Genomic DNA, 26,827 nt, shown 5'->3' with positions numbered 1-26,827 from the left:
TGTTTAAACTCCTTCATAAACATTAAGTGTTTAATTACACACCAGGAAGTGCAGACACCTAGTAAAATTACACTTGTTGACAAGTTATTGCTTTTGTACACAAGATGCAGTTGTTGACTTGCTCTTCCTGCACCTTCTTGGAGAAAAAAGCAGCACAACAAGAGAGATTTGAAGACAAGGGCTATGAACAATGGTCTCATCTACAAAACGAGTCATAGAAAACCACCTTAGTGAGGTACTAAGGAGGAATTTAAGTTTGTGAGAAGCACTCTAACTTCCTTACTGCCTCCGCCCACAAAACATGGCTTGTATAATGAGAAACTTTAGACACATCTTGGTAACACTGATGTTTAGAAATTTCCTTCTTCATTTTGGCTGTCTCCAAAAGCATTGAAAGTTAGAGACCTTACAAGTCTCTCAAAATCTTTAAGTGCTTTCAATCTGAAAACAAAATAGTCACAAGAACCTCTAACTCACAAGTATGAACACTATCATCCCTCGCCTCACCCCATCAGATCCTGCCTTTAAGAGCGAGCATATCATAAATACACACACCCACGAACAGAGCCTCACACAGATACAAAAATTTGTATCCGCATCTGTGTAAATGATCTGTGGATATCCACATCCACGGATTACAATACCCATGGATGTAAACTGACTATCCATGGATTCCCAGAAAACACATAGAGAACTTAAAAAGCAAGAGACATAAAGGAAAAACTCAAGTTTCTGTTAAGACTCTGATTAAACAAGTTATTTTTAAAAAATCTACATGAAGAGATCATTAAAGAGGGGCTGTTAAGGCCTTACAAATCAGGAAAAAAGTGAAGTTGCCCATACCAGCCCCTTGTGAATACGCACTACTGAAAAGTTCATCACAAACTCGTTCTTAAGTCATTTTAGGCTTTTGAGAAGATAAAATTCCATGCAGTAACTAGACAAACAATCACAAAACTATAACACCGTGTTCTAAAAACATTAGGGATAGTGAATGAGGGAAGGACTACTACACAGTCCGATCATTCACTGGGAACCTGCAGAAAACGCTGCAGTATATAATTACGTTTTAAACACAGGCATGCTGCACAGCCTCTCTTCAAAAAGTTAAAATATCATCCCATCTTCACTGCATGTACAGAGAGAAAGAAAGCATCAGATCTTAAAAGTAAAACAAACCCCATTTTTATTGGAACCTCCGAAGGCACATGCCCTGAATAAGGGCCACTTCTCTGCCAGATTAGGTTTTGTTTTCAGTCTCCAACCATTTTAGAGTTGTTCTGAAAGCATTATAGCGGGATTTATGTAAATAATGGAGCAAGTATCTCCTCCCTCAAAGACGGTGGTTGGTCCAAGATGGCTGAACCATTTTCACTCAATCTTTCCAAGACAGAGATGAATTTTCAGCCTCAAAAATGGTAGAAAGTTACAAACTACTGAAAACATGGGTTTAATAGGGAAACAAATGAAGCAAACCCTCACGGATAAGTTACTGAGGCTCCCATAACACATCAATGGCAGCACAAGATGCAATACAACCGTATACATTGCATTATGTTATGTATGTTCTTATACTATATTACCGGTAACTCTCTGGTCCTTAGTAGCAAATGTAGGGAGAGATACTGCGGTCCCTCCGTCCTGAATCTTTTATTCAGATTAATAATAGCAGCAATGACAACTCTAGTTAAGGATGAATAAAGATTCCTTTCTAATCCACTTGTCAATCACTCATACATGTCCCAAAACATTGTCTTTTATCATGAACATTCCCAGGCTTGGTCTCTGGCTGAAAGGGGTTTTTCTTCTTTTGAAAAGGTGAGGAGAAACGGTTTGGCCATTTTTTGAAAAAAAAAAATCAAAGGACGTGACAAACTTTTGTAGCTGAAATGCCAGCAGGTAGATGCTGCACTCTTGCAGGGTGAGGATGTCATTCAAAAGCAACGGTTTGGAGCACTTGAGCAAAAACTGGTTTCGACCTGACTAAGTTAGGACCCTTTCAACACTGCCTCCAATGCGTGCCCGACGCCCTTTTACTGCGAAGCTCAGGGAGCGTGTCGCTAACGCCACAGGCAGCTGCCCCGGTCACACACCTTACAAGGTGTGTCCACAGAGCCCTGAGAACCTTAGCAGGTCTCTCCCCCACAACCCTCCAGAAGGAGCTTCTACAGCTGCTGCGGTGTTAGGGAACAGGAGGCGGCAAACCCTGCTCTTGTGCCGCTTGGCAATGCCCTAGCTGGCCTACTTAGCCTCATTTAAGGTTAGATGGGAGAGGACTTGCTCCTTGACACCTTCTTAAGTGGCTGGAACATGGCATTGTGGTAGCATCTAGCCAAACCGTCAGCGTTCTTTCTGGTAACCACACAACACACCTCCCTCATAAGCACCCAGGAACCCACCCCTGCAATCAGCCCCGATGCCAACTCTGCACACACTTCTACACCAGCAATTTCATCACTGGACCCAGCCACATCAGAGGCTCATTTAACTGCACATCCACAAATGTAGACTATGCCATCAAATGCCAGCCACGCCCCACTGCCATGGATATTGGCAAAGCTGGACAGTCTCTATGGGAAAGAACGAATGGACACATCTGGTATCTGAAAAGGCAACACACAAAATCTTCCTGGGGAAATTTGAATCCTCCTGGACACTCATTAATGGATCTCCAAGACACTGTTTTGTTTCAGACCAATTCCACAAGCCAAATACACAGAGAAAGGTTAGAACTTAACTTCATTCAAAAGTTCAATTTTCATGCAAATGGTATGAATCGTGATATTGGATGGCTCGTACATTATCAACCAAAGCAACGAAGGGGCTAACGGTTCTTGATGTCCGTGTAGAATCTGGTGTTGGTCATCTTCCTTTCCAAGTGCAAACTAATGGTTCTTATCAGCCTCTTGTAACTATTTAGACTTTAGGGTGCTACTAGACTATTTGTTGTTGTTTAAGTCTTTCCTGTTACAGACTAACCTCGGCTACCCTTCTGAAGCTTGTCAGCATTATGACATTTTTGTCTATCGCTTCTCCTTAAAAAAAAGAAACGGGGCCCAACAAAATTCCACTAAGTACTACATCAGGGGAACAGAAGGATTGCACCGTTAACGTTCAAGAGTCAGGGAGAAGGCAGCCCAACCATTACGTGGAACTTTCCTTCAACCCTCTTTTACACATGCAGATGGCGACCATAATGCATCATACGATTTTCTCCTACAACCTTAAATATCTGGGTGCCCTCTTTTACGGCTATGGCTCTAGCCTCATAACGCCAAGCAAAGTCCTGCAAATGGAGGGCACACAAACCGCACATTCCCGTGTATCTGCAAGGCACCTCTCTTATGGCTAGGCTGCACCTCCAAGTTTCACTAGTATAACCATTCGAAGCAGAGATACTATTTCCCCCTCCCCATTCTCTTTATTTTTTGAAACTGAAATAGCTATCCTGCTAACCACCCTCGTTATACCAGTACAAAGATGCCTTACATCAGGGCTACTCAACTTTGGAAGCCCCGGGGGCCACAATGACACTCACAGCACATGCCAAGGGCTACAATTTTAGTGTGGTTGCATGTACAGGCAAATATATATGCAAATAGCTTCTCTCACACTGACGGGTATGAATACAAAGATTAAGGCAAGACTACACAACACACAGGCCCCATTTAAATCAGTTCTGCTGATATTAATAAAATGCAACAGATTTCCACCCATCTGACAGCACTTTTAATGAGTAATGACAGTCCAGGAATTTAACTACTACAACGCATCTCAACAGAAGCCCATTCTATTGACTCGCCATTATGGAGCGTGTTCCCAGTGGAGGCCATGTTCCAAGGATCCCACCTGTGGGCCAGGTGCTGAGCCCTGTGTAAAGCCAAACCGCACCGTGGGTTGCAAACAAACAGGCCGTGGGCCACGTGTTGAGTAGCCCTGCCTTAGACAGACAGTTATTCCCCCTCCTGAACAGGAATACCCATCACCAGTATAAAGCATCCTTACATCACTGTAAATGCTTCCATGCCGGGGTGGGGCATTTGTACTACCGTAATGACAATGAACTAGTTAAAGTGGCACCATTTTCTATGGTAAATAAAGCCTCCCTTTTATAGATAGCTGCCTCCTCTCCCAAACTGCCCCATACAGAGGTCATGAAAAAGGATACGAATAGCGCACGTCCGCTGACCACGTTTAATTCGCACATCTCAGAGATCAGATGACATAAGAAACCAGATTACGACACACACAATATACAAATAGGAGAATGAAAAGTATGCTGCAGTCTGTGTAGCTAGAAGTGTAAGGAGCACTGTTAAGGGATGATATGCTGGCCCTGTAAGTAAAGCCTTACAGTAACAGTTCTGGATTGTATGTGCATTTTTAATCATTCCAGGCAAACTAATATTTTCAGCCTTTAAAAATGGAATATTCTCTGTTCTCCAAATCCTACCAGCGCAGACGCGATAACGATTCCAGTGAATCAGTACGCAAACCCTGATGTGCAGAGTCCAGCCTCAGAAGAACTTGCCTAGCACCCGTATGACAACGTTTAATAGGTAGATTGGTACTAAAGGCCTGTTTATAGCTAGCAATTGTTACCAAGGGGGTTGCTATAACAATCTACCAAGCACCACGTTGATTGCTCAACAGAGAAACTGGCTTCAGGACAGTTGAGTGTACAATGTCATCAGCAAACGTTAGCTGGAAAACCAAGTCATACAAATGTAAAGCCATTGCAAAAATGACCATTTGTTTTAAGCGTGTGTTGGTGTCTTGCAAAATGTCCTTAATAAAAAGTTAAACTTTCCTTTTAAACTCTTAAGAGCAGCACGGAGGGGGTGGGGGGGGTGGGGGGGAGAAGAATTAAAATGCTGAATTGATTTTGCCTTTCTAGTACTCCTCTTCCACCCTCTGAAGCTGCACACAAGCATTCATCCCTGCACTTAGGTCTATAAAATCATGAGTGGTGTGGAGAGGGCTGATAAAGAAAAGTTATTTATTAGTTCCCATAATAGAAGAACTAGAGGACACCAAATGAAATTAATGGGTAGCAGGTTTAAAACTAATAAAAGAAAGTTCTTCTTCACACAGCGTGTAGTCAACCTGTGGAACTCCTTGCCAGAGGAGGCTGTGAAGGCTAGGACTATAATAGAGTTTAAAGAGAAGCTGGATAAATTCATGGAGGTTAGGTCCATAAAAGGCTATTAGCCAGGGGATAAAATGGTGTCCTTGGCCTCTGTTTGTCAGAGGCTGGAGAGGGATGGCAGGAGACAAATTGCTTGATCATTGTCTTCGGTCCATCCTCTCTGGGGCACCTGGTGCTGGCCACTGTCGGTAGACAGGATACTGGGCTAGATGGACCTTTGGTCTGACCCAGTACGGCCGTTCTTATGTTAATCAGGACCTAGCCCTTGCTAGACCAGCCTAGCAGAACTTATTTACTAATGTTCTGACCAAAGCCAATGCGAACAGATTGATTATACGCCCACCGTGTAAACCCCCGGCTGTGATCCCTCTCCAATTTCTTAGCTAACCAAACGAGCGTGCTTTGTGAGAAATCAGTTGCTGTTTGGTGCGAGCGAGTAACATCTTTGTATTCCCACTTCAAATCAATCACAGCACCATTCAAAATATAGGACTGTGGCAAAAGAATAAGCTTTACACCATACAAGGCTAACAGCATGGACTGCTCCTTTGCTTGTGTATTCCATAGTGTCTTGGGGTGCTTTTGCTAAACCCCAAGGACGTTTTTAAAGGAGCCTGACGCCACGCGGCTTGCAGGGGCATCACTTTGCGGCACATGCCACAGGCAGATGATTTGGGCCGAGAAAGAGGAGACACCTCGCAACACAACTGAAAGCTCGGTGCTTAGGATGGAGATGGTGACTGTGTCAAAAGCCGCAGCCACGAGGCACCAACGACAGCGCATCCTACTACCCACTCTTGCCTTCACACCAATAGAAAAGTCACTTCAAGTACCTTAAAAAGTGAGTTTCTTCAAAAGGTTTATAAAGAGACTCTCGCCTTCGGTGAAAGTCAGATAGTGGTTCTCTGAGAATCGAATAAAACAAGATGGCGAAGGAGGTCTTATCGCCACCGAGAGGATACTACAACCAAAAAGGATGATCAAATAGAAGATCATCTAGTACTCTGCAGTGCTCGGTCACCAGACCCGATGCTTAGAAGTAGCTTTGGGTAGGCACCTTCCCTGATAACTCTGGTAGGAAGAATGGACCAAACCGTCGCATTGCGATTGTGAGTTAACGCACCCCGAAGGTGCACTCACACTGAACAAAATACGCACATCTAAAAAGAACAGAAGTGGGAGAAATCCTGGACAGAGCTGGATATATAGATGCTAGAGTCGCTGCCTTGAGCAGAGACCAATATTGCAGACAACGGGTATGAGAGAGAGCTCATATGTTGTGAAAATCATTACAGAAGGTGTTTGCCAGTGACTTGAGCAATCAGTGTTCCCCTCTTCTTTCGCTCATTTGCAACTCTCTCAAAGTTCTCCCTTTCGGGCTGCAATTTGCTATGCTTCAGAAAAGGCAAAAAGGCCCCCTGAGGAATCCACCGAAACAGACGAACCAGGCACCGGGTGAACGAAAAAAGGCATTTTTATCCTCTTAAGAAAAACCATCATTCCAGACAGGTTTGGGGTTGTTTTCCAAACAGCACCTCCGCAGAAAGTGATGAGAACTTGACACTTGGCAGGGCGACAGCATGTAAATCGTAGATGGGCCTTTGGACTACGAATACCTGCATGGATTATTTGTTCATTTTTTTAATTGTATCCTTTGGTATATATGGTTGTGACTACTTTCTTCCGCTATTTGATCTGAGGAAGTGGGTCTGGCCCACGAAAGCTCATCATCTAATAAACCATCTTGTTAGTCTTTAAAGTGCTACATTGTCCTGCATTTTGCATGGATTACGTTTGAGAATGCTGATATTCCATTGATCATCTAGACACAGGACATAAAACTCAATGGAACAGCACTGACTGGATGATGCCCCGGTACTCCTCTGGCTGTGTGGCAGAATTTCAGGACTCCATCCTTGGTCCAGCTGAGCGGTTCTTAGGATAGGACCTGAGTGGGAGGCCAAGGCAGCCTTGTGCCATCTCTGCACATCTCTTGATCTTGGGTGGACCTCTATGTAAAATTAGAGGACCCCCGAAGGTGCACTCACTTCAAGTGCTAATGGCCCCGAAGAGACCAGTGCTCCAGATAAGGACCACTAGCACTCAGTAGCACTTGGACCATACCACCCCCCACAAGATGAAGGACATGCCTGACACGCACCCTAAGCTGGCTGAGAGCTAGTACAGCTCTCAAAGAATACTCCATACTAGAAAAAAAACTCAGCAGCCTGCTTCATTGAGCAGCCTTACAGATTTTTCTGCACCCCTGGAAGAGTACAAAGGCCACGCACGTGGACCTCACTTTTAACTAGATGAATGCTGTGGAAGGTGATCTCTGAGGACACATCTGGGACAAGGCAAGGGTTCCTGCCCCACAGACAGTATATCCTGTGCACCGCAGAGTTCATTGTCATCCACCTAGAGTCGGGTCTGGAGGATCTCGCTATCTTCATTTGCCTAAAAAAACCCCCACCAACCCACACACTTAGGAAGTGTCATACAAAAACGTTACATGAAAAGAGCTCTCAGGTTGGCAAGCGAAGCACTCAAAAGTCAGGAAGTCACAAAGTTAAGGCTGATTACACAATCTCATGCAGATGCCTGGTGACAATCTCCCATGACGCAGGAAAAAGGAGGAGTGTAAGACCATGCCTCACGTAGAGTACGGGATGGACAGTGAATGAGGCAAGGATTGGCAGCAAAATGGCACACATCCAGAGCAATCTGTATGATAGGTCCCGAAATGAAACCAGAGTCTGCAGCATCCTGCCCTCGTAAAAGCTATATGGATTGTAATCAATGACACAAGGCATAGGGGAGAAGAATGGTATACAGTTAAGATAGAGGACGTGGACCTAGGAAATTTAGGTTGTATTTTTTCCTCCTTCACAGACTTCCTGTGCAACTTCTATCAAGTCTCCTCCACCCCCGCCCTCTCTGTGGCTCAGTTTTATATCTGAGAAACCATGATAAAGCTTCCTGATATCACAGGAGTGAGGTCAAACACTCAGACATACTGGTGATGAGACCCACAGAAAAGCCAACAACAACAACAACAACACATCCTTTATTCAGTGCAGCCTGCTGGGATGCAGATATTGACTAGGGAGGGTACAAATATCAAACACCTGTCTAGTTCAATAGCACTGTGTCCCCTTCCCACTGAATGAGGCATGGGTCCTAGAGAAAAAAAATGAGGCGACGATGTCGTTAGAGAGCACGGACCCAAAGCTCTACACTCCAGGAAATGGTACAAAAAAGGAAGATGCTAAACAGGTTTATCGAGCAGCAAGGGATTTTTTTTTTTAGTAGCGTTCCCTCTAAGGTTTTCCGTCCGTGAGCAGAGTGAGTTTTATCTTGAGTACCAATATTGAGGTCATGTGTGCCAGTTTGGATGCGTGCCACTGTGGCACCCACCAGTTACTAACACAATTACACACACACACACACACACACACACACAAACTTTAAGATTGTGATGCAAGAAAAAAAAATACTAAAACCAGGGATAATTACCAAGGTGCATGACCCTGCTCCCACCCACCCTGAAAACCATCCTCCTTGCTGGCCGCTTCCCCCAACACAGTGCTCCCCCATTGGGACTACACATAGCCAGCTGCGGCCTGTATAGGCCTGGCTAACAGCCTACCCCCACCACACACCCTGTAGTTGTGTCCAGCCTTGCAATCCGCCTCGCACAGGCCATCAGTTTGTAAGCCAGGGCCACGCTATCTGCCCCTCAAACACTAACAGCCAGTATCTGGGCCTAGGGCTCACAGCCTGAACACCACTGCCCATAGACCTGCACCCAGTTCCACAAATCACCTGTTCCCCCCACCCCATTGCCCAGACACCTGTGTCTGACCCTGCACCTTACCTTACCTCCCCTCCCCCCCAAATTTACCTATGCCCAGGACCTCTCACCACCACAGATAGCAGGTGCTTTTGTCCCCCACCCGGCCACCTTCTGTGCTGGTCCCTGCTGTCCTTGGCCCCTCTGGTATGACCCTAGTACCTGCTTTGCCGTTCTCCCACCCCGCGGCCCCGGCCTCCTGAGGCACCAGCTGCTGCCACAGCCTCCCAGCACATAGATCATGACTCCTCTGATCGCAGCCGCCGCTGCAGCCTCCTACTGCCTGCCACGCAGCTGCGCACCCCAGCGTAGGAGGTGCGAGGAGTGGACATTTTTTTGCACGCACACAACTTAGAGGGAACCCTGACCCAGACAACTTGCTAAATTCTGGTTTAAGTTTTCCTTTCGCAGACTAGCGGCTGAATTCAGAGGGCCAGAAAGAGGCTTCCTATTTATGTCCACGAATAGGCTTAATTATTACAGATGATGCGACAGGAAACTAAATAACCCCCGTGACAGATGCTGTAATTCTGCATCACACACAAGGCGCCAATCTGAAAGTTGCCTTTTCCCGATCCAGTTTCCACTTCGACAAAAAGCTCATCGTGATCGTCCTGTACTATCCACTTGCGCCACGTAACACGGGAAGGCTGCTTCTGGGCTGAAGCGGCCCACGCCGGCCTGAGGGCAGCACACTACGTTGAGTACGAGACAGCTCAAACTCTCCCCCCGGGCCGGCAGGCACTAGGGGCATTGCTGTAGCAGCACACTCTGCCCCTAGGAAAAAGGAATGCCTTGACTTGCTCAAACGGCTCTCTCCAGCTGACTCACAAGGGGTGCTGATGGGGCTCCCCAAAACGGACATGGATCCAGTCTACAAGAGGGAGAAGACAGCATTCTAATGCAGCTCAGAAGACCTCTTTCCCAGAAGCAGTGGCACTCTGGCATCTATTTGCAAATGGGATACATGGGGTCTCCTTGCACTCGACCAGACACCTGAGGTTCACCAAAGCCCTACGGCGGATTTCCTAGACTAGTGGTAAACAGAAGTGGATGGTTTCCTGTGCTTAGCCAAGAGCCAGCTCTCCATATAATAGTTACGCTCTTGGCTACCTTCTGACAGTCTCTCTTTAATGCTGAGTCTTCGGCTCCCAGAGTGCAAGACAAACAAGTGCTTAGGTCCCGGCAGCAGCGTTCAAAAGGAGACATGGGCCTACACAGTAAGCCAACAAACCATGCAAGCCTCCCTTCTACCTGGGAATACACAGTCCAACCTAAGGATGTTAAATATCGGGTAACTGACTCATCGAGTAGTCAATGCATTTTTGCATCGCTAGTCAAACAGGGTGCCTCCGCCTTCAAAGGCCAAAGCCCGGGGTCAGCTGGGAACACCCCAGCAGCAGTGCCACACGGAGCCCAGGTCAGTGAAGGAGTCCCCAGCTGATCCGGGCTCCACGCTGCGCTGCCGCTTTGAATGCCGCAGGGAGCCCGGCATCAGGCTCCTCACGGCATTTCAAAGCGGCAGTGCCACCCGGGGTCACATCACTAGTCCTTCACATCCCTAGCCCAACCAGCCATCTCTTTGGGGTGAGGATTTTACCGAAGATGCACATCACTTTGCCACCTTCATTCCGAAGCCCAGGTAAGATGCTGATATTCCTAACTCTTCTCAGAAGCAATTGAGAAGTCACGCCCTGCCCAGTGACTACTGCTCAGCAAAACGAGATCCATGGCAGAACAAGCCACCTGGGGAGATGGGGCACAGCAATCAGAGGCCCAGGATGAACAGACAACCTGGTCCCGAAGGAGAAAGGCAAGGAGAAGAGCCAATGCTAGCTGGCCAGCCATGCAATCAGAGCACCCTGGTCCACGAAGGGGGATTTTGTCAGACCGAGTAGCCAATTCGCAGTCTGACAGATGCATGCTGCCCTGCTGAAAAGGGCCAGGCATGCGTACATGGCAGCTAGCAACTCGCCACGGCAGCTGACGGGTTATTTCCTAAGTACACCCTCTCTCAACTGTAGTTGTGAGGACTGATGCATGTCCATGTTCTGAGCATTTGTAGGGTTGGAAGCAGGCTTCTGTAGTATAGGGGGAAAAGCAAGATGACGATGGTGGACAAGAACCACAGCTGCCAGCCAACAGAATGCTTTGGCTTTGTGACCATTCAACAACCCTTTCTTTCTTGCCCCTTCCTCAATCAGCTGAACAGTCTGCGACTAAACACCAGAGTTCTCACTCCTGTCACAGGCTGAGTGTGCTGCTTCCAGTGCTCCCAGGCAGCAGTGATAACAAGAAACTGTGCAGGACAGAGCACTTGGCTGACCCAAAGCATTCGGATTTTAATAGCTTCCTTTGTACTTGGGTCCTTAATGTGCCACTCTCATGAGGTTGCGATCAGAACACACCAACTAGTGAGCAATGGAAAACAAGCCACCTCCTTTACCTTGATTTTCAATCATGGTTATGACTCATTTTAAATACTGAGGAATTTGCCTTCCATTGTACTTTCTTACGTACCAAGGCCAAGATTTAGTTTGCTTTCCCAAAAACTTACCAGCCTGGCTCTGACACAGTTACAGCCAATCATGTAAAGGTTAATGGAAGGATTCCCCCGCACGGGTTCATATTACTGTTGACAGGACAGTTTGCAAGCCATTGGAGACAAACATTGCCAGATATTATGTACTAAGTGCAGACAGCACATCCAGACCATTCAGATATCAAGACACATGGCTTTCCTGTCCCAAAGCACGCTCAGTCTCAATCCGACAAGCACCCCTTGACCCAGGACTTGAAGAGAGAAAGGACCAGCACAGCATCACTACAGGACACGAGCCAAAAATGTATTTCCGGAGATGTAATCCAGCACCCCAACATCAGAGAGGGCAGGGCTGAAACCCAGTTTAGGAGACACTGAACGAGACCTAAAATTGCCCCATCCCCCTCAACAAACCTAGTAAAATGCCCCTTTCCCATCTTGAAAAGGGCTACTGATCGTCAACTGGACGCTCACCTTGAGGATTTTCACCACCACTCTCTCGTTGTTGGTAATGTTTATGGCCTCAAAGACTTCACTGTATTTTCCCCGGCCGAGTTTCCGAACCAGTTGGTAATCGTCCTGATTACTGTGGACAGGGAAAAGGAAAATAACTGACAGGCTGGAATTCTCTCTCCTCCCTGCCCGCCCAGCCCTTTGCATCCAAAGCCCGTGGAGACAGCGCTGTGCATTACAGGATCTGCTTTCCGCGGAGGGGGCAGGCTCCACAGGGCTACCCTGTGCAAACCCATCCCCAAACCAGTCCCTGTCTCTTGGCTGGGGAAAGCCTTCGATCAAGCAGCGCAGGGTGCAGCCCTGCAGAGGGGAGGAGAGGGGGCACCGTGACCCGCAGCGAGCCTGCTCCCTCTTCAGGCTTTCACGGCCATCTCAGAGAGGCGCAGAGACAGGGGCAGCTGGGAGGTCCCCACCCAGGGCAAGGCTGTTTGCGGGGGGGGGGGCTTCCCGGGCAGCTCGGCAGGGCCACGAGGCGGCAGCACCAGCATGGCCGTGGGGCCCACTCCCTGCCAGAGCATCCCCCGCCCGAAGAGCGGGTCGGGGGGAACCCCACCACCTGCCCCCCCCCCCCGGTGTCTGGCCGGGGGGGCTGCCCCTCCCCCCAGCTCTGGGGCACCGGGCAGCAGCGGGGTGTCGCCGGGCAGGATTTGGGGGGGTGCGCCGGGGGGGTCTCCCCGCCCCCTCACTCACCATCCCCCCCCGCCCCTCCCCCCGGTGGCGCGGCCGCTTTACCCCCAGCTCGGGACGTGCGCCTCGTAGTCCCAGTACTCGCGGCTCCTCAGGCTGTTCACCTCGGCGTACACCCGGGCCCTGCTGCCGGCGGCCGGGCCGGGCATGGCGGGGGCGGGCGGCGGCCGGAGGCGGCGGCGCAGGGGGCTGGCGAGGCGGGGCGCGGAGCGCAGGAGGGCGGCGGCGGGGGGCAGCAGAGCCAGGCCGGCCGGGGGCGGGGCGGGGGGCCGGTCCCGGCCCGGCGGGGGCGGGGCGGGGGGCCGGGCTGCGGGGCCCGCGCGGTCTCTGCCCGAGGCCCGATCCCCGGCGGCGGCAGCCTGAGCCGGCCCCGAGCGCAGCGCAGCGAACCCGGAAAAGGGGCCGGTCCGGCGGCCGCGGCCCAGCCAGCAAGAGCGCAGCGCCCGCGGGGAGACCGGCTGGGCGGGCGGGGCACAGCGCCCCCTGCGGCCGGGGGGACGCAGCGCAGCCCGAGCCCCGCCCCTCCCGCCCCGGGCCCCCCGCCCCGCCCCGAGCCCCGCCCCTAGAGCCCCGTAACCCCGCCCCTTCGCCCACAGCACCCCGAGCCCCGCCCCTAGAGCCCCCGCCCCCCCCGCCCCGACCCCGCCCCCGCCCCGAGCCCCGCCCCTAGAGCCCCGCCCCTAGAGCCCCGTAACCCCGCCCCTTCGCCCACAGCGCCCCGAGCCCCGCCCCTAGAGCCCCGTAACCCCGCCCCTAACCCCGCCCCTTCGCCCACAGCGCCCCGAGCCCCGCCCCTAGAGCCCCGTAACCCCGCCCCTTCGCCCACAGCGCCCCGAGCCCCGCCCCTAGAGCCCCGTAACCCCGCCCCTTCGCCCACAGCGCCCCGAGCCCCGCCCCTAGAGCCCCGTAACCCCGCCCCTTCGCCCACAGCACCCCGAGCCCCGCCCCTAGAGCCCCGTAACCCCGCCCCTTCGCCCACAGCGCCCCGAGCCCCGCCCCTAGAGCCCCGTAACCCCGCCCCTTCGCCCACAGCACCCCACGAGCCCCGCCCCAGAGCCCCGTAACCCCGCCCTTCCCCCCCCCCCCGTCCCTAGAGCCCTATAACTCCACCCCTTCCCCCATGTACCCCCCCCCGGGCTCCATTATCCCACCCCTTCCACCACTGAACCCCCGTGACCTCGCACCTTCCCCCACAGATCTGCCCCCAGCCCTGTAATCCTGCTCCTTCTCCCACGCACCCCCCAGCCCTGTAAATCCGCCCCTTCTGCCACCGCACCCCCATAACTCTACGCCTTCCCCTATCACCCCCCCAAAACCACACGCCTTCCCCACCGCCCCCTCGAGCTCCATAACCCCACCCCTTCCCCACCACACCCCTGAGCCCAGTGACCCCATAACCTCCCCAGCCCAAGCCCCATAACCCCTGCAGTCCCCCAGCCCAAGCCCCGTTACTCCATGACCACCCTAGTCTGAGCCCCATAATCCCATCCATTCCCCCACTGCACCCCCAAGCACCATTACTCCCATGATCCCTCCAGACCGAGCCCCTTAATCTCCGTGATCCCCCCAGACCGAGCCCTGTTACTTTCGTGATCTCCCCACCACACTCCTTGAGCCCTGTTACTCTCGTGACCCCCACACACCCATCGAGCCCCATAACCCCACTCCTTTCTCCCCAGGGCCCCAAGCCATCCAGGAACCCCATAATCCCACCTTCCTCCCCAGGGCCTCCAGCCAACCTTCCAGCCCAGCCCCTGTTACCTCCATGACTCCACCCCCACCCATCTCTAGAACCCCATAACCCCACTCCTTTATACCCACCTACCCTTAAAATCTACAACCCCACCCCTGGGGTCCTTAGATCCCCAGGATCCTCAGTCGCTCCACCTGTCCCTAAAACCCTATAATCCCCATGACCCCAACCTCCCCCTACTCCTAGAGACCTCTAACCCCAGCCCTATTGCCCCCATAATCCGCATGACCCCCTCAATCCCCATGAACCCCCAAATTCCCCATCTACACCTAGACCTCCATACCCTGCACAACTATAGCCCCATAATCCCCTTTGGCCCCCCAGCTTTCCCCTACCCCTAGAGACCTAAACCCTTCTTCAGGCCCACGTGGCAATAATCCTTCAATCTCCCCTTCTACCTCAAAACCCTAGAGCTCTCCCACACCCCTGTTACCCAACGACCCTTATAATCCACAAACATCACTGCCCATAATTCGCCTAAGACCTACAGCCTCAGTCTTCACTGCTGGTTTTTAGTCACTACCCACCTCCTCCCCTAATCCCCTTAGTCTGTTGCCCCAGACCTGAGTCCTACTCAGCCTCCGTTTCATGCCAGCTCCAAAACCCAAAAATCCAACACATCTCTAGAACTCCCTGCAAGTCAAAGGTCCCAGAGCCAATGCCCTCTAATCTTTTCCATCCATGTGCGGAACAATTGTTATGTGCCCCGAAACATGTGTGAATGTGCACCACCTGTAGAAACTCAAAACCTAGCTCTGGACGCTCTGCTAGTCAGTTAGGTGGCATTTGGATCTGTTCTGAGTGGCCGCACGAGCACACGGCTGACAGGAAAAACTGCCCAGAGCTCTGCAACTCCCCATCCAACCACCAAAATCCATCTCAGTACTTAAGTACTCCTTCCCGGTTCTTCAGTCACCCCAAAGCCTTCATCACACACCCTCCATCACCTACTTGCCCATCTCCATCCAACTTGACTGGTGCTTCTACGCCGCCCCACCACCATTTCAAGCTAAACACTATGGCTACGTCTACATTGCAACGCTACTTTGGAATGCCGGAGTATCCCGAAATAGCTCATATCGTAACAGCAAGCCCGTTATTTAGGGCTCACTATTCCGACGTCTCTGTAGACCTCATTCCATGAGGCGTAAGGGACATTTCGGAATAGCAGGTTATTTTGAAATCTGGCACCATGTAGACTGCGCCAAATGACCAAATAAGCTATTTCAAAATAAGATCCAAATAAAATACACAATGGCTACGTCTACACTGGCCCCTTTTCCGGAAGGGGCATGTAAATTTCACTAGTCGTCGTAGGGAAATCCGCGGGGGATTTAAATATCCCCCGCGGCATTTAAATAAAAATGTCCGCCGCTTTTTTCCGGCTTTTAAAAAAGCCGGAAAAGAGCGTCTAGACTGGCCCCGATCCTCCGGAAAAAGTGCCCTTTTCCGGAGGCTCTTATTCCTACTTCAAAGTAGGAATAAGACCCTCCGGAAAAGGGCACTTTTTCCGGAGGATCGGGGCCAGTCTAGACGCTCTTTTCCGGCTTTTTTAAAAGCCGGAAAAAAGCGGCGGACATTTTTATTTAAATGCCGCGGGGGATATTTAAATCCCCCGCGGATTTCCCTACGACGACTAGTGAAATTTACATGCCCCTTCCGGAAAAGGGGCCAGTGTAGACGTAGCCATAGTGTGTAAGCACAAAAGCGCACCCACACCTCAAAAGCACATCGTAAAAGCGATGCGCTTTTGCACAAGAGAGTCCACGCTGCCATGGATGCTTTTGCACAAGAAAGCTCTGATGGCCATTCACAGAATGGCCATCAGAGCACCTGTGCTTTTTCCTGTAGGCTTTTTTTGCGCAAACCCCCCTGCGGAGCATCCACACATGCTTTTTTGTGCAAGAGCTGTAGCGCAAAAAGGAGTTATTCCTTGTGGGGAGAGGAATAACTCTACCAGCAAAAGCCCTCTGTCCCGTCGATTTACTGGGGGGGTTTTGCACAAAAATGTCCTTGAGATGTGGACACTCTGCCGGTTTTTGCCGTTACGCCATTTCAACCAAGTGTACCTAAGGGTTGTCACTGGGAACCTGACTGGGCTCAAATTCAGTGAGGTAAACAGAACGGCAGCTGCCTAAAGGCTAGATTGTAACACCACCCTACCACGATCCATCCTGCTTCTTCTGGAGCAAAGGGACCACAATCGGTCCCTAAATCTGATGGCAACAGCTCCACAGTGCCAGGAGTAAGAACCACGCAGGCTTTCTGATACCCTGGGTCAGACAGAAAACCTCTTACGGCTGCTGGGGAGCAATTTCTCACACAACCCCCAAGGAGATCAAACTAGCTACAGGCATAAAGGGAAACAAGAAGACCTTTTATAAATACATTAAAAGCAAGAGGAAGACCAAGGACAGGGTAGGCCCACTGCTTAGTGAGGAGGGAGAAGCAGTAACAGGAAACTTGGAAATGGCGGAGATGCTCAATGGCTTCTTTGTTTCGGTCTTCACCGAGAAGTCTGGAGGTGTGCCTAACGTAGTGAATACAAGCAGAGAGAGGGTAAGTTTCGAAGATAGGATACACAAAGAACAAGTTAAAAATCACTTAGGAAAGTTAGATGTCAGCAAGTCACCAGGTCCTGATGAAATGCATCCCAGGATGCTCAAGGAGCTGATAGAGGAGGAATCTGAGCCTTTAGCTATGATCTTTGAAAAATCATGGAAGACGGGAGATTCCAGAAGACTGGAAAAGGGCAAATATTGTGCCCATCTATAAAAAGGGGAATAAGAACAACCCAGGAAACTACAGACCGGTCAGTTTAACGTCTGTCCCAGGGAAGATAATGGAGCAGGTAATTAAGGAAATCATATGCAAACACTTGGAAGGTAATAAAGTGATAGGGAATAGCCAGCATGGGTTTGTGAAGAACAAGTCATGCCAAACTAATCTGATAGCTTTCTTTGATAGGATAACGAGCCTTGTGGATAAGGGAGAAGTGGTGGATGTCATATACCTAGACTTTAGTAAGGCATTTGATACGGTCTCGCATGATATTCTTATTGATAAACTAGGCAAATATAACTTAGATAGGGCCACGATAAGGTGGGTGCATAATTGGCTGGATAACCGTAGTCAGAGAGTTGTTGTTAACGGGTTTTGGGACCCGTACTGTTCAATATCTTCATCAATGATGTAGATATTGGGATAGAGAGTACGCTTATTAAGTTTGCAGATGATACCAAACTGGGTGGGGTTGCAACTTCTTTGGAGGATAGGGACATATTTCAAAATGACCTTAGCAAGTTAGAGAAATGGTCAGAGGTAAACAGGATGAAGTTTAATAAAGAGAAATGCAAAGTGCTCCACTTAGGAAGGAACAATCAGTTCCATACATACAAGATGGGAAGCGACTGTCTAGGAAGGAGCATGGCAGAAAGGGATCTAGGGGTCATAGTGGACCACAAGTTGAATATGAGTCAACAGTGTGATGCTGTTGCAAAAAAAGCAAATATGATTCTAGGTTGTATCAACAGGTGTGTTGTAAGCAAAACTTGTGAAGTCATTCTGCCGCTCTACTCTGCACTAGTTAGGCCTCAGCTGGAGTAGTGTGTCCAGTTCTGGGCACCACATTTCAAGAAAGATGTGGAGAAATTGGAAAGGGTACAGAGAAGAGCGACAAGAATGATTAAAGGTCTAGAGAACATGACCTATGAAGCCAGGCTTCATGAACTGGGCTTGTTTAGTTTGGAAAAAAGAAGATTAAGGGGGGACATGATAGCAGTTTTCAAATATCTAAAAGGGTGTCACAAGGAGGAAGGAGAAAATTTGTTCCTCTTGGTTTCTGAGGACAGGACAAGGAGTAATGGGCTTAAAGTGCAGCAGGGGAGGTTTAGATTGGACATTAGGAATAAATTCCTAACTGTCAGGGTGGTCAAATATTGGAATAAATTGCCAAGGGAGGTGGTGGAATCTCCCTCTCTGGAGATATTTAAGAACAGGTTAGATAGACATCTGTCAGGGATGGTGTAGACGGAGCTTGGTCCTGCCTTGAGGGCGGGGGGCTGGACTCGATGACCTCTCGAGGTCCCTTCCAGTCCTATAGTTCTATGATTCTATGACTTCATTTCTGGCTGTTCTGCAGGCTCGAGGGTTGCTAGAAACTTAAAAAAAAAAATCCTGAACATGGCGGGAAAAAAATTGGTTGAGCAAAAAAAAAAGGGGGGGGGGGGAGCTTGGGAAAAAACTTGTTGAGCAAAAAAAAAAGGTCACTACACCTTTAAATCCCCATGGTCCCCGCTCCCACCAGACTTTCGTCCAAGAGAGACAGAAAATATCTGACATTTTACATGTCCAGTATTTTCTGTTTTTTTTACTGGACAGGGGCCACAAATACTGGACCGTCCATGCAAAAACCGGACACCTGGCAACCCTAGCAGGCTCTTCTTGGCTGGGTCTAAGATGGGTAAGGACCACTGGCCCACAGAAAAATCAGTCGGGGGCCGCACACAAGTGAGAAGCAAACCCCCGCCCCAAACCCTCACTGACATGGCCCTGACTGAGAAGGAGAAAGGAACTCCCCACATTCCCCTCACACACCAGAGCCGTTGGGGGGGGGGGGGCGGCCAGGCTTGTAGATTTTGTGTGCTCCAGCCCCATGGTGGAGGTGAGGATCTGGAGCGCCAGCGTGGGCTCCCCAATGCTGAGGGGGGAGCCCTGAGCCTCGGGGGCCAGATCCAAGCAAATCGGGAGCCATATCCAGCCCCCAGGCCTGAGGTTTAGGATTGCCAGGTGCTGGTATTCATCCGGCCAGTCCGGTATTCGCATCCCCCATTCAGTAAAAAAACCAGAAAATACTATTCCTGTTTCCCTTGGATGGTAGCCCGGTAGGGACAATTTTCCTCTGCCGCATCTGGCAGGGGCAGGGGAGTGAGGAGCGCAGGGGCATTTAAAGGCGCAGTGCTTTTTTTTTTTTTTGATCAACAACTTTGGTCTCCCCCCTTTTTTTTCTCAACAGAATTTTTTCCCCAGTTTTTTTGGGGAGGCAGGGGTGGTGGTAGGTATTTTTGGTTAAACTATCTGGCAACCCTACTGAGGTTCTCCACCACGGGTCTGTTTCCTAAATATCAGAGTCCTCTCGCCTAAAACTGTAGATAGAGTTTCGTCAGAGTCATGGGTTTCTATGACTAGTTTTCCTTGGTTTCCAATGCAACAAATTCCACTCCTCCTCTGAATGTAGACATACAATGTTGTGTTATGCTTAATCCAATTCCTTAGCCTTTCAAATGAGTCAGTGGACTCTGTGTGAAAGAAGCATTTGTTTTATGTAAGACCTTGAGTCATTCACTCCAGGGAGCCTTTAACATGCACTCTTGGTTTAAAAATGGGTAGACCCATTATTCTAGTGCCTAGAGCAAATTGGCTTTTCCTTCTTGCTCTTTTTTTATTCTCATCTTGACCCGAGAGCTATGAACTGCCACAGTTCCTGGTTATTTCTAGAGCTGCTCAGAAAAATTGTGTTTTCTTTGGGTTTGAAAGAAATTTTTAAAAAACGCTTTTCCATTTGTAGAAAAAAATTCAATTTTTGGAAAAATAAAATGGCAAACATTTTTCAATTTTACATTGAAAACCAGGAAATTTCTAGCACTTTTTTTCCCATGAAATTTTCCATTAACAAAAGAAAAATGTTCAACTTCTGTTGGTGTAGTTGGACCAAAGAGCCCCTGGATCAGAGATCCCGTGCGGCGGAGGGGTGTGGCGGCAGAGGGTCCTGTGGCTGAGATCAGTTCAGCAGCTAGGGGGTGGTAGCCAGGGCCGGAAGCAGGAAGACCAGGAAATGAGCTAGGCCGGCAGGGATCTCGACTGGAGCCAACAGCAGTGCCTAGTGGGTAGGCCAGCAGCAGGTGTCAGCAGCCAGGAAGGGAGTCCAGCCAGGAGATGGCGACCTCCCGAGAGAGTGTGGAAGCCAGCAGCAGAGGGGCCGGCATTAACCTCCCTGGTCTGGCGAACTGCCTCATTGCCAGACCAGGGAGGTCCAACCTGTATTAGCCAGCACCAGCTGCTCCCGAGGAAGCAGGCAAGAAGCACCAGATAGTGGACCACTATGGAACAATCTGTTCATAAGGGAAAATTCTCTCTAACTCCCCCCCCCCCTTAATGTTTGGCTTGTGCCCTGAAACATGACAGTTTATGCTTCTTTTATGAACTATCCTGACACAACTATGTATGTTCTTATTCTCCACACAGATGTGTCCCTCTAGATTTCTATGACATCATGTGGTGGTGAGTTCCACTGGTTAACTATTGATGGTGAAAAGTATTTCTGGTCGAATTTTCCTTGGCTAGCCTCGCCATTCATTGCCTTATCTTATTCCCTTTCCATTATTCTTTGTGCTCTACGCAGACACCCTGGCTTGGGATGGTCCCTTTGATTTGTGTTTCTTTGACAAATTGTCACTTTGGCTTTCTCCCCAAGCTCCTCCCAGCTGGCCCCAGCAGTGAGCCGCTGCGAACAGGGGAAAGGGGCCCCTCTGTGCCGTGCCCAGCAAGAGGCCACCCAGGTAAGCCCAAGCCCCAACTCTCTGCCCCACCTTGAGGCCCCCCCAGCCCCGAGCACCCTCCTAAACCCCAAACCACTCACCCCAGCCCCACCCCAGAGACTGCACCTCAACCAGAACCCCTGCACCCCAATCCTTGTCCCAGCCCTGAGCTCCTCAACCCCAGCTCCACCCTAGAGCCCGCACCCTAGGCTAGAGCCCTCCTACCCCTGCACCCCAACGCTCTGTCCCAGTCCTAAGCCCCTCCCACACTCAGAACCCCTTGGCCCCACTCCAGCCACATCAATTTTGTTATGTGCACCAATGGGGAGGTGATGTGTGGCACGGCACCTCCGTGTCGCACACCACCTCCGTGTCGCACAGCACCCCCGTGTCGCACAGCACCTCCGTGTCGCACAGCACCTCCGTGTCGCACAGCACCCCCGTGTCACACAGCACCTCCGTGTCGCACAGCATCTCCGTGTCGCACAGCACCCCCGTGTCACAGCACCTCCGTGTCGCACAGCATCTCCGTGACACAGCACCTCCGTGTGGCACACCACCTCCGTGTCGCACAGCACCTCTGTGACACAGCACCTCCGTGTCGCACAGCACCTCCGTGTCGCACAGCACCTCCGTGACACAGCACCTCCGTGTGGCACACCACCTCCGTGTCGCACAGCACCTCTGTGACACAGCACCTCCGTGTCACACAGCACCTCCGTGTCGCACACCACCTCCGTGTCGCACAGCACCTCCGTGTCGCACAGCACCTCCGTGTGGCACACCACCTCCGTGTCGCACAGCACCCCCGTGTCGCACAGCACCCCCGTGTCACAGCACCTCCGTGTCGTACAGCACCTCCGTGTGGCACACCACCTCCGTGTCGCACAGCACCTCCGTGTGGCACACCACCTCCGTGTCGTACAGCACCTCCGTGTCGCACAGCACCTCCGTGTGGCACACCACCTCCGTGTCGCACACCACCTCCGTGTCGCACAGCACCTCCGTGTCGCACAGCACCCCCGTGTCACAGCACCTCCGTGTGGCACACCACCTCCGTGTCGCACAGCACCTCCGTGTCGCACAGCACCTCCGTGTCGCACAGCACCCCCGTGTCACAGCACCTCCGTGTGGCACACCACCTCCGTGTCGCACAGCACCTCCGTGTCGCACAGCACCCCCGTGTCGCACAGCACCTCCGTGTCGCACAGCACCTCCGTGTCACACAGCACCTCCGTGTCGCACAGCACCTCCGTGTGGCACACCACCTCCGTGTCGTACAGCACCTCCGTGTCGCACAGCACCTCCGTGTGGCACACCACCTCCGTGTCGCACACCACCTCCGTGTCGCACAGCACCTCCGTGTCGCACAGCACCTCCGTGTCGCACAGCACCCCCGTGTCACAGCACCTCCGTGTGGCACACCACCTCCGTGTCGCACAGCACCTCCGTGTCGCACAGCACCTCCGTGTCGCACAGCACCCCCGTGTCACAGCACCTCCGTGTGGCACACCACCTCCGTGTCGCACAGCACCTCCGTGTCGCACAGCACCCCCGTGTCGCACAGCACCTCCGTGTCACACAGCACCTCCGTGTCGCACAGCACCTCCGTGTGGCACACCACCTCCGTGTCGCACAGCACCTCCGTGTGGCACACCACCTCCGTGTCGCACACCACCTCCGTGTCGCACACCACCTCCGTGTCGCACAGCACCCCCGTGTCGCACAGCACCTCCGTGTCGCACAGCACCCCCGTGTCACAGCACCTCCGTGTGGCACACCACCTCCGTGTCGCACAGCACCTCCGTGTCGCACAGCACCTCCGTGTCACACAGCACCTCCGTGTGGCACACCACCTCCGTGTCGCACAGCACCTCTGTGTCGCACAGCACCTCTGTGTTGCACAGCACCTCCGTGTCGCACAGCACCTCCGTGTCGCACAGCACCTCCGTGTCGCACAGCACCTCCGTGTCGCACAGCACCTCTGTGACACAGCACCTCCGTGTGGCACACCACCTCCGTGTCGCACAGCACCTCCGTGTGGCACACCACCTCCGTGTCGCACAGCACCTCCGTGTTGCACAGCACCTCCGTGTGGCACACCACCTCCGTGTCGCACAGCACCTCTGTGTGGCACACCACCTCCGTGTCGCACAGCACCTCCGTGTCGCACAGCACCTCTGTGTCGCATAGCACCTCTGTGACACAGCACCTCCGTGTGGCACAGCACCTCCGTGTCGCACAGCACCTCCGTGTCGCACAGCACCTCTGTGTCACACAGCACCTCCGTGTCGCACAGCACCTCTGTGTCGCATAGCACCTCTGTGACACAGCACCTCCGTGTGGCACACCACCTCCGTGTCGCACAGCACCTCCGTGTCACACAGCACCTCCGTGTTGCACAGCACCTCCGTGTCACATAGCACCTCTGTGACACAGCACCTCCATGTGGCACACCACCTCTGTGTCGCATAGCACCTCTGTGTCACACAGCACCTGTGTCGCACAGCACCTGTGTCGCACGTCGCTTCTGTGTTGCACATCCCCTCCATGTCACACAGCACCTCCCTGTTGCACGTGTCCTCCATGTCGTACAGCACCTCTGTGTCACACAGCACCTCCCTGTTGCACGTCACTTCCGTGTCACTCAGCACCTCCATGTCGCTCAGCACCTTCGTGTCACACAGCACTTCTGTGTCGCACGTCTCCTCCATGTTGCACAGCTCCTCTGTGTCACATGTCACCTCCACACTGGTGCACCTGAGAAAACTCATTCTGCTCCGAGATGGGAACCTTCCCACTTTCCCATCCATGGCTCTTTGCTCTTCAACGAATTCACTTCCATAGCTGCTTCATTGACGTCTGGTTTCTCGGTTTCCCTTTCATTTTCACACGCCACGCCCGTTAGGGTGGAGGGAGTCATAGGGATGTCAAATCCCACTTTATTGGTCCACCTGTCAAACGTGAGGGGCAGGGACTGCTCCAGCCCCCACCGGTTAACCGGAACCAGTGAGGTGAGGCTTACTGGTTAACTGGTTAAGCCAGAAGAGTGAAAGAAGCAGGGTTTATGGCGCAGCATTACTGCTGACTCTGGGCTGTGTTTTCCCAGGGAAGGGCCGATACACGGGTTAACCTAAGCTGCTGGGAGCTCCCCTGCCCTCCAAGGAAAGTTCTTTACTGGTCGGTTGCATCTTGGCGGGGAGGGAGGGTGCATAGAAGGTGGATGAGAAAAAGGAATCTGGCGTGTTCTTTGAATATTGCTAGTGCTAACTATTGCGAGGCAAAGGCCTGGCCCTCACTTAGCCAATGCTCCTGCTGACGTCAGTGAAGGAAAAGTGCGAAAGGTCCCCTCCCCCGACATTAGTGGGTTTGCCTGAGCCTGGCAGTCAGGGCTTGACTCTGTGATGTTCATGTGCTGGTTGGTTTCCCCCATTCTCAGTGACTCATGCCCAGGAGCTGTCAAATCCAGCCTCTGGAGTGGGGGGTGACTGTGCCAGCCATGTCAAGCGCTTGCCTGCTTCTGAAAGGCTAAACTGTTGGTTACTTGGCAGCTGTGCCAGCCTCCGGCAGCCGGGTGTGGCGGAGAGAGGCTGAGCTCCGGCGCTGAGACCAATTTGCAGACACTTCAAACCGGCCCTTCTAAATACAGCCGCTGTTTGCCGGCAGCTCCCCCCGCCCAAAGCCTCACGAAGCGCCCCATGAGTCTGCTCTCCGATCGCAGGAAGAAACCCTTTCCTAGAATGAAGCTGGCTTGGCGTGACAGACCGCAGGCAGCTGGATCGAGGCCCCAACGCAGCCTTTTCTGCTGCTAGACACAGTGGCGCGACAGTAACAAAATCAAAGGAATGGGAGGCTGAAAAACCCTCGAAGCAGCAGAGAGGAGTGTGGGAGCGTTGCTTGTCCCCTCCTCCCCAGGAAGGTCCCTTGGGTATGTCTACACGGCAGCTGGGAACCAGCCTTCCCGCTCCAGGAGATGGACTCCCACTAGCTGCGCTTGAACTGGTGCACTAAGAACAGCAGGGTGGTTGTTGTCGCTTGGGTGCTACAGTGGGTGGGTGGGGGGGGGTGTGTGTCAGGTGGAGCTTAAGCCTGATCTGCAATGTCCACACAGCTATTTTGAGCACACTCCAGCCCAGCGAGTGGGGGTTCTGGCTGCTGCTGCAGCGTAGACATATTAAGCCAACAGGAGGGGTGTGAAAATCTGGAGCATTCCAGGCAATTTATGAGGCCTGGGCCCTTACATTAAGCCAGGGGAGCAAAAGCAGCCGGGTTTATGGCTGCTAGGAGCAGCATTAGCGCTGACTCTGGGCATGTTTTCCCAGGGAAGGGCGGATATGCTGCCTGCGTTCTCAGGACCCGTAAGGGACCGGACTCCTGACTGCAGAACAGAGGGGTAGCCCATCCCTTCGTCTCTTTTATTGCCCCATCTTCCAGGGCATCCCCGTCTGTAGCTCCTCCTGGCTGCCAATTTTGCTTGGACATATTCCCGGAGGGTTTCATCCCAGGACAGAATCTTTAAAGATTAAGTATTAATTCCTGGAGATTCCAGGAGAAGCTCAGAGAGGTGGCAGCCCTGACTTCTAGGGAATCTCCTGCACCCCAAAGTGCACCCCTCAGCCTCCTGGCATCTGTGTCCAACCCTGTCACCCAGAGGATGGCCTGGGCATAGGGAAATGGAAAGACACCAAACAGAAAGCCAAGGCACTACAGGCAGGAAGAGCTGGCAAATGGGGAACGCAGACATATGGGGAGAGAGTCAGCTCGTTTGGGCATTTCCGTGCTTCCATCTGTTTTCCAGCATTTGCAAGTGCTAATTGGGACCCACTCCACCGCCCAGATGCTCTCCATGGGAAATTCTGTCCTCTTTGCCTTTGGCTGGGCCTGGAGATGTTGCTTACTGAGAAGAACTTCAAAAAGATCTCACAAAAAATTGGGGAACAAAATGGCAAGTGAAATGTAATGTGGATAAATGTAGTAATGCACAGGGCTCGACAATCTGTGTAATCTACTCACCCGTGGCAAGTAGATTACATCCCGGAAGAGCCGGGTTCGGGTGATCTGCGCATGCGCAGAACGCTGGACAGTGTGGCTGGCGAGCGGGGTTCACCGCGGCTCGGCGAGCCCTGATAACGCACATTGGAAAAAATAACCCCAACTATACATACAATATGATAAGGGCTAATTTAGCTACAACTAATCAGGAAAGAGATCTTGGATAGTTCTCTGAAGACGTCCACGCAGTGTGCAGAGGCAGTCAAAAAAGCAAACAGGATGTTAGGAATCATTAAAAAAGGGATAGAGAATAAGATGGACAATATCTTATTGCCTTTATATAAATACATGGTACACTCACATCTTGAATACTGCGTACAGATGTGCTCTCCTCATCTCAAAAAAGATAGACTGGCATTAGAAAAAGTTCAGAAAAGGGCAACTAAAATGATGAGGGGTTTGGAACGGGTCCCATATGAAGAGAGATTAAAGAGACTGGGACTTTTCATCTTAGAAAAGAGGAGACTAAGGGGGGATAGGATAGAGGTCTATAAATGTATATATGATATGATAGGGGCTAATTTAGCTATAACTAAATGTATATGAGTGGTGTGGAGAAAGTGAATAAGGAAATGTTATTTACTTGTTCCCATAATATAAGCACTCGGGGCCACCAAATGGAATTAATGGGCAGCAAGTTTTAAAAAAATAAAAGGAAAGTTCTTCTTCATACAACGCACAGTCAACCTGTGGAACTCCTTGCCTGAGGAGGTTGTGAAGCCCAGGACTATAACAGCGTTTT

General features: G+C 51.5%; 1 protein-coding gene across 2 annotated transcripts in view; it reads right to left on the bottom strand.

Annotated features, from left to right (window-relative positions):
- CSNK2A2 (casein kinase 2 alpha 2) overlaps positions 1 to 13,000 on the bottom strand; it is a 36,617-nt gene extending 23,617 nt beyond the window's left edge. Inside the window, exons 1-2 of one of the 2 annotated variants that reach the window (XM_075940468.2) lie at positions 12,790 to 13,000; positions 12,019 to 12,130 (exon numbers count right to left, since the gene is read on the bottom strand). In XM_075940468.2, the coding sequence (XP_075796583.1) occupies positions 12,019 to 12,130; positions 12,790 to 12,893 (216 nt within the window). In that variant the 5' untranslated portion in view covers positions 12,894 to 13,000. The remainder of the gene's footprint in view (positions 1 to 12,018; positions 12,131 to 12,789) is intronic. The other variant, XM_075940467.2, reaches the window with a different exon arrangement.
- Positions 13,001 to 26,827: the final 13,827 nt, after the last annotated feature.

This window comes from Pelodiscus sinensis, chromosome 12, assembly GCF_052426305.1.
Source record: "Pelodiscus sinensis isolate ZL-2025 chromosome 12, ASM5242630v1, whole genome shotgun sequence".
NCBI classification, from domain to species: domain Eukaryota; kingdom Metazoa; phylum Chordata; order Testudines; family Trionychidae; genus Pelodiscus; species Pelodiscus sinensis.
Note: the sequence above shows the minus strand (reverse complement) of the source record. Positions and strands in the feature narration are given on the sequence as shown.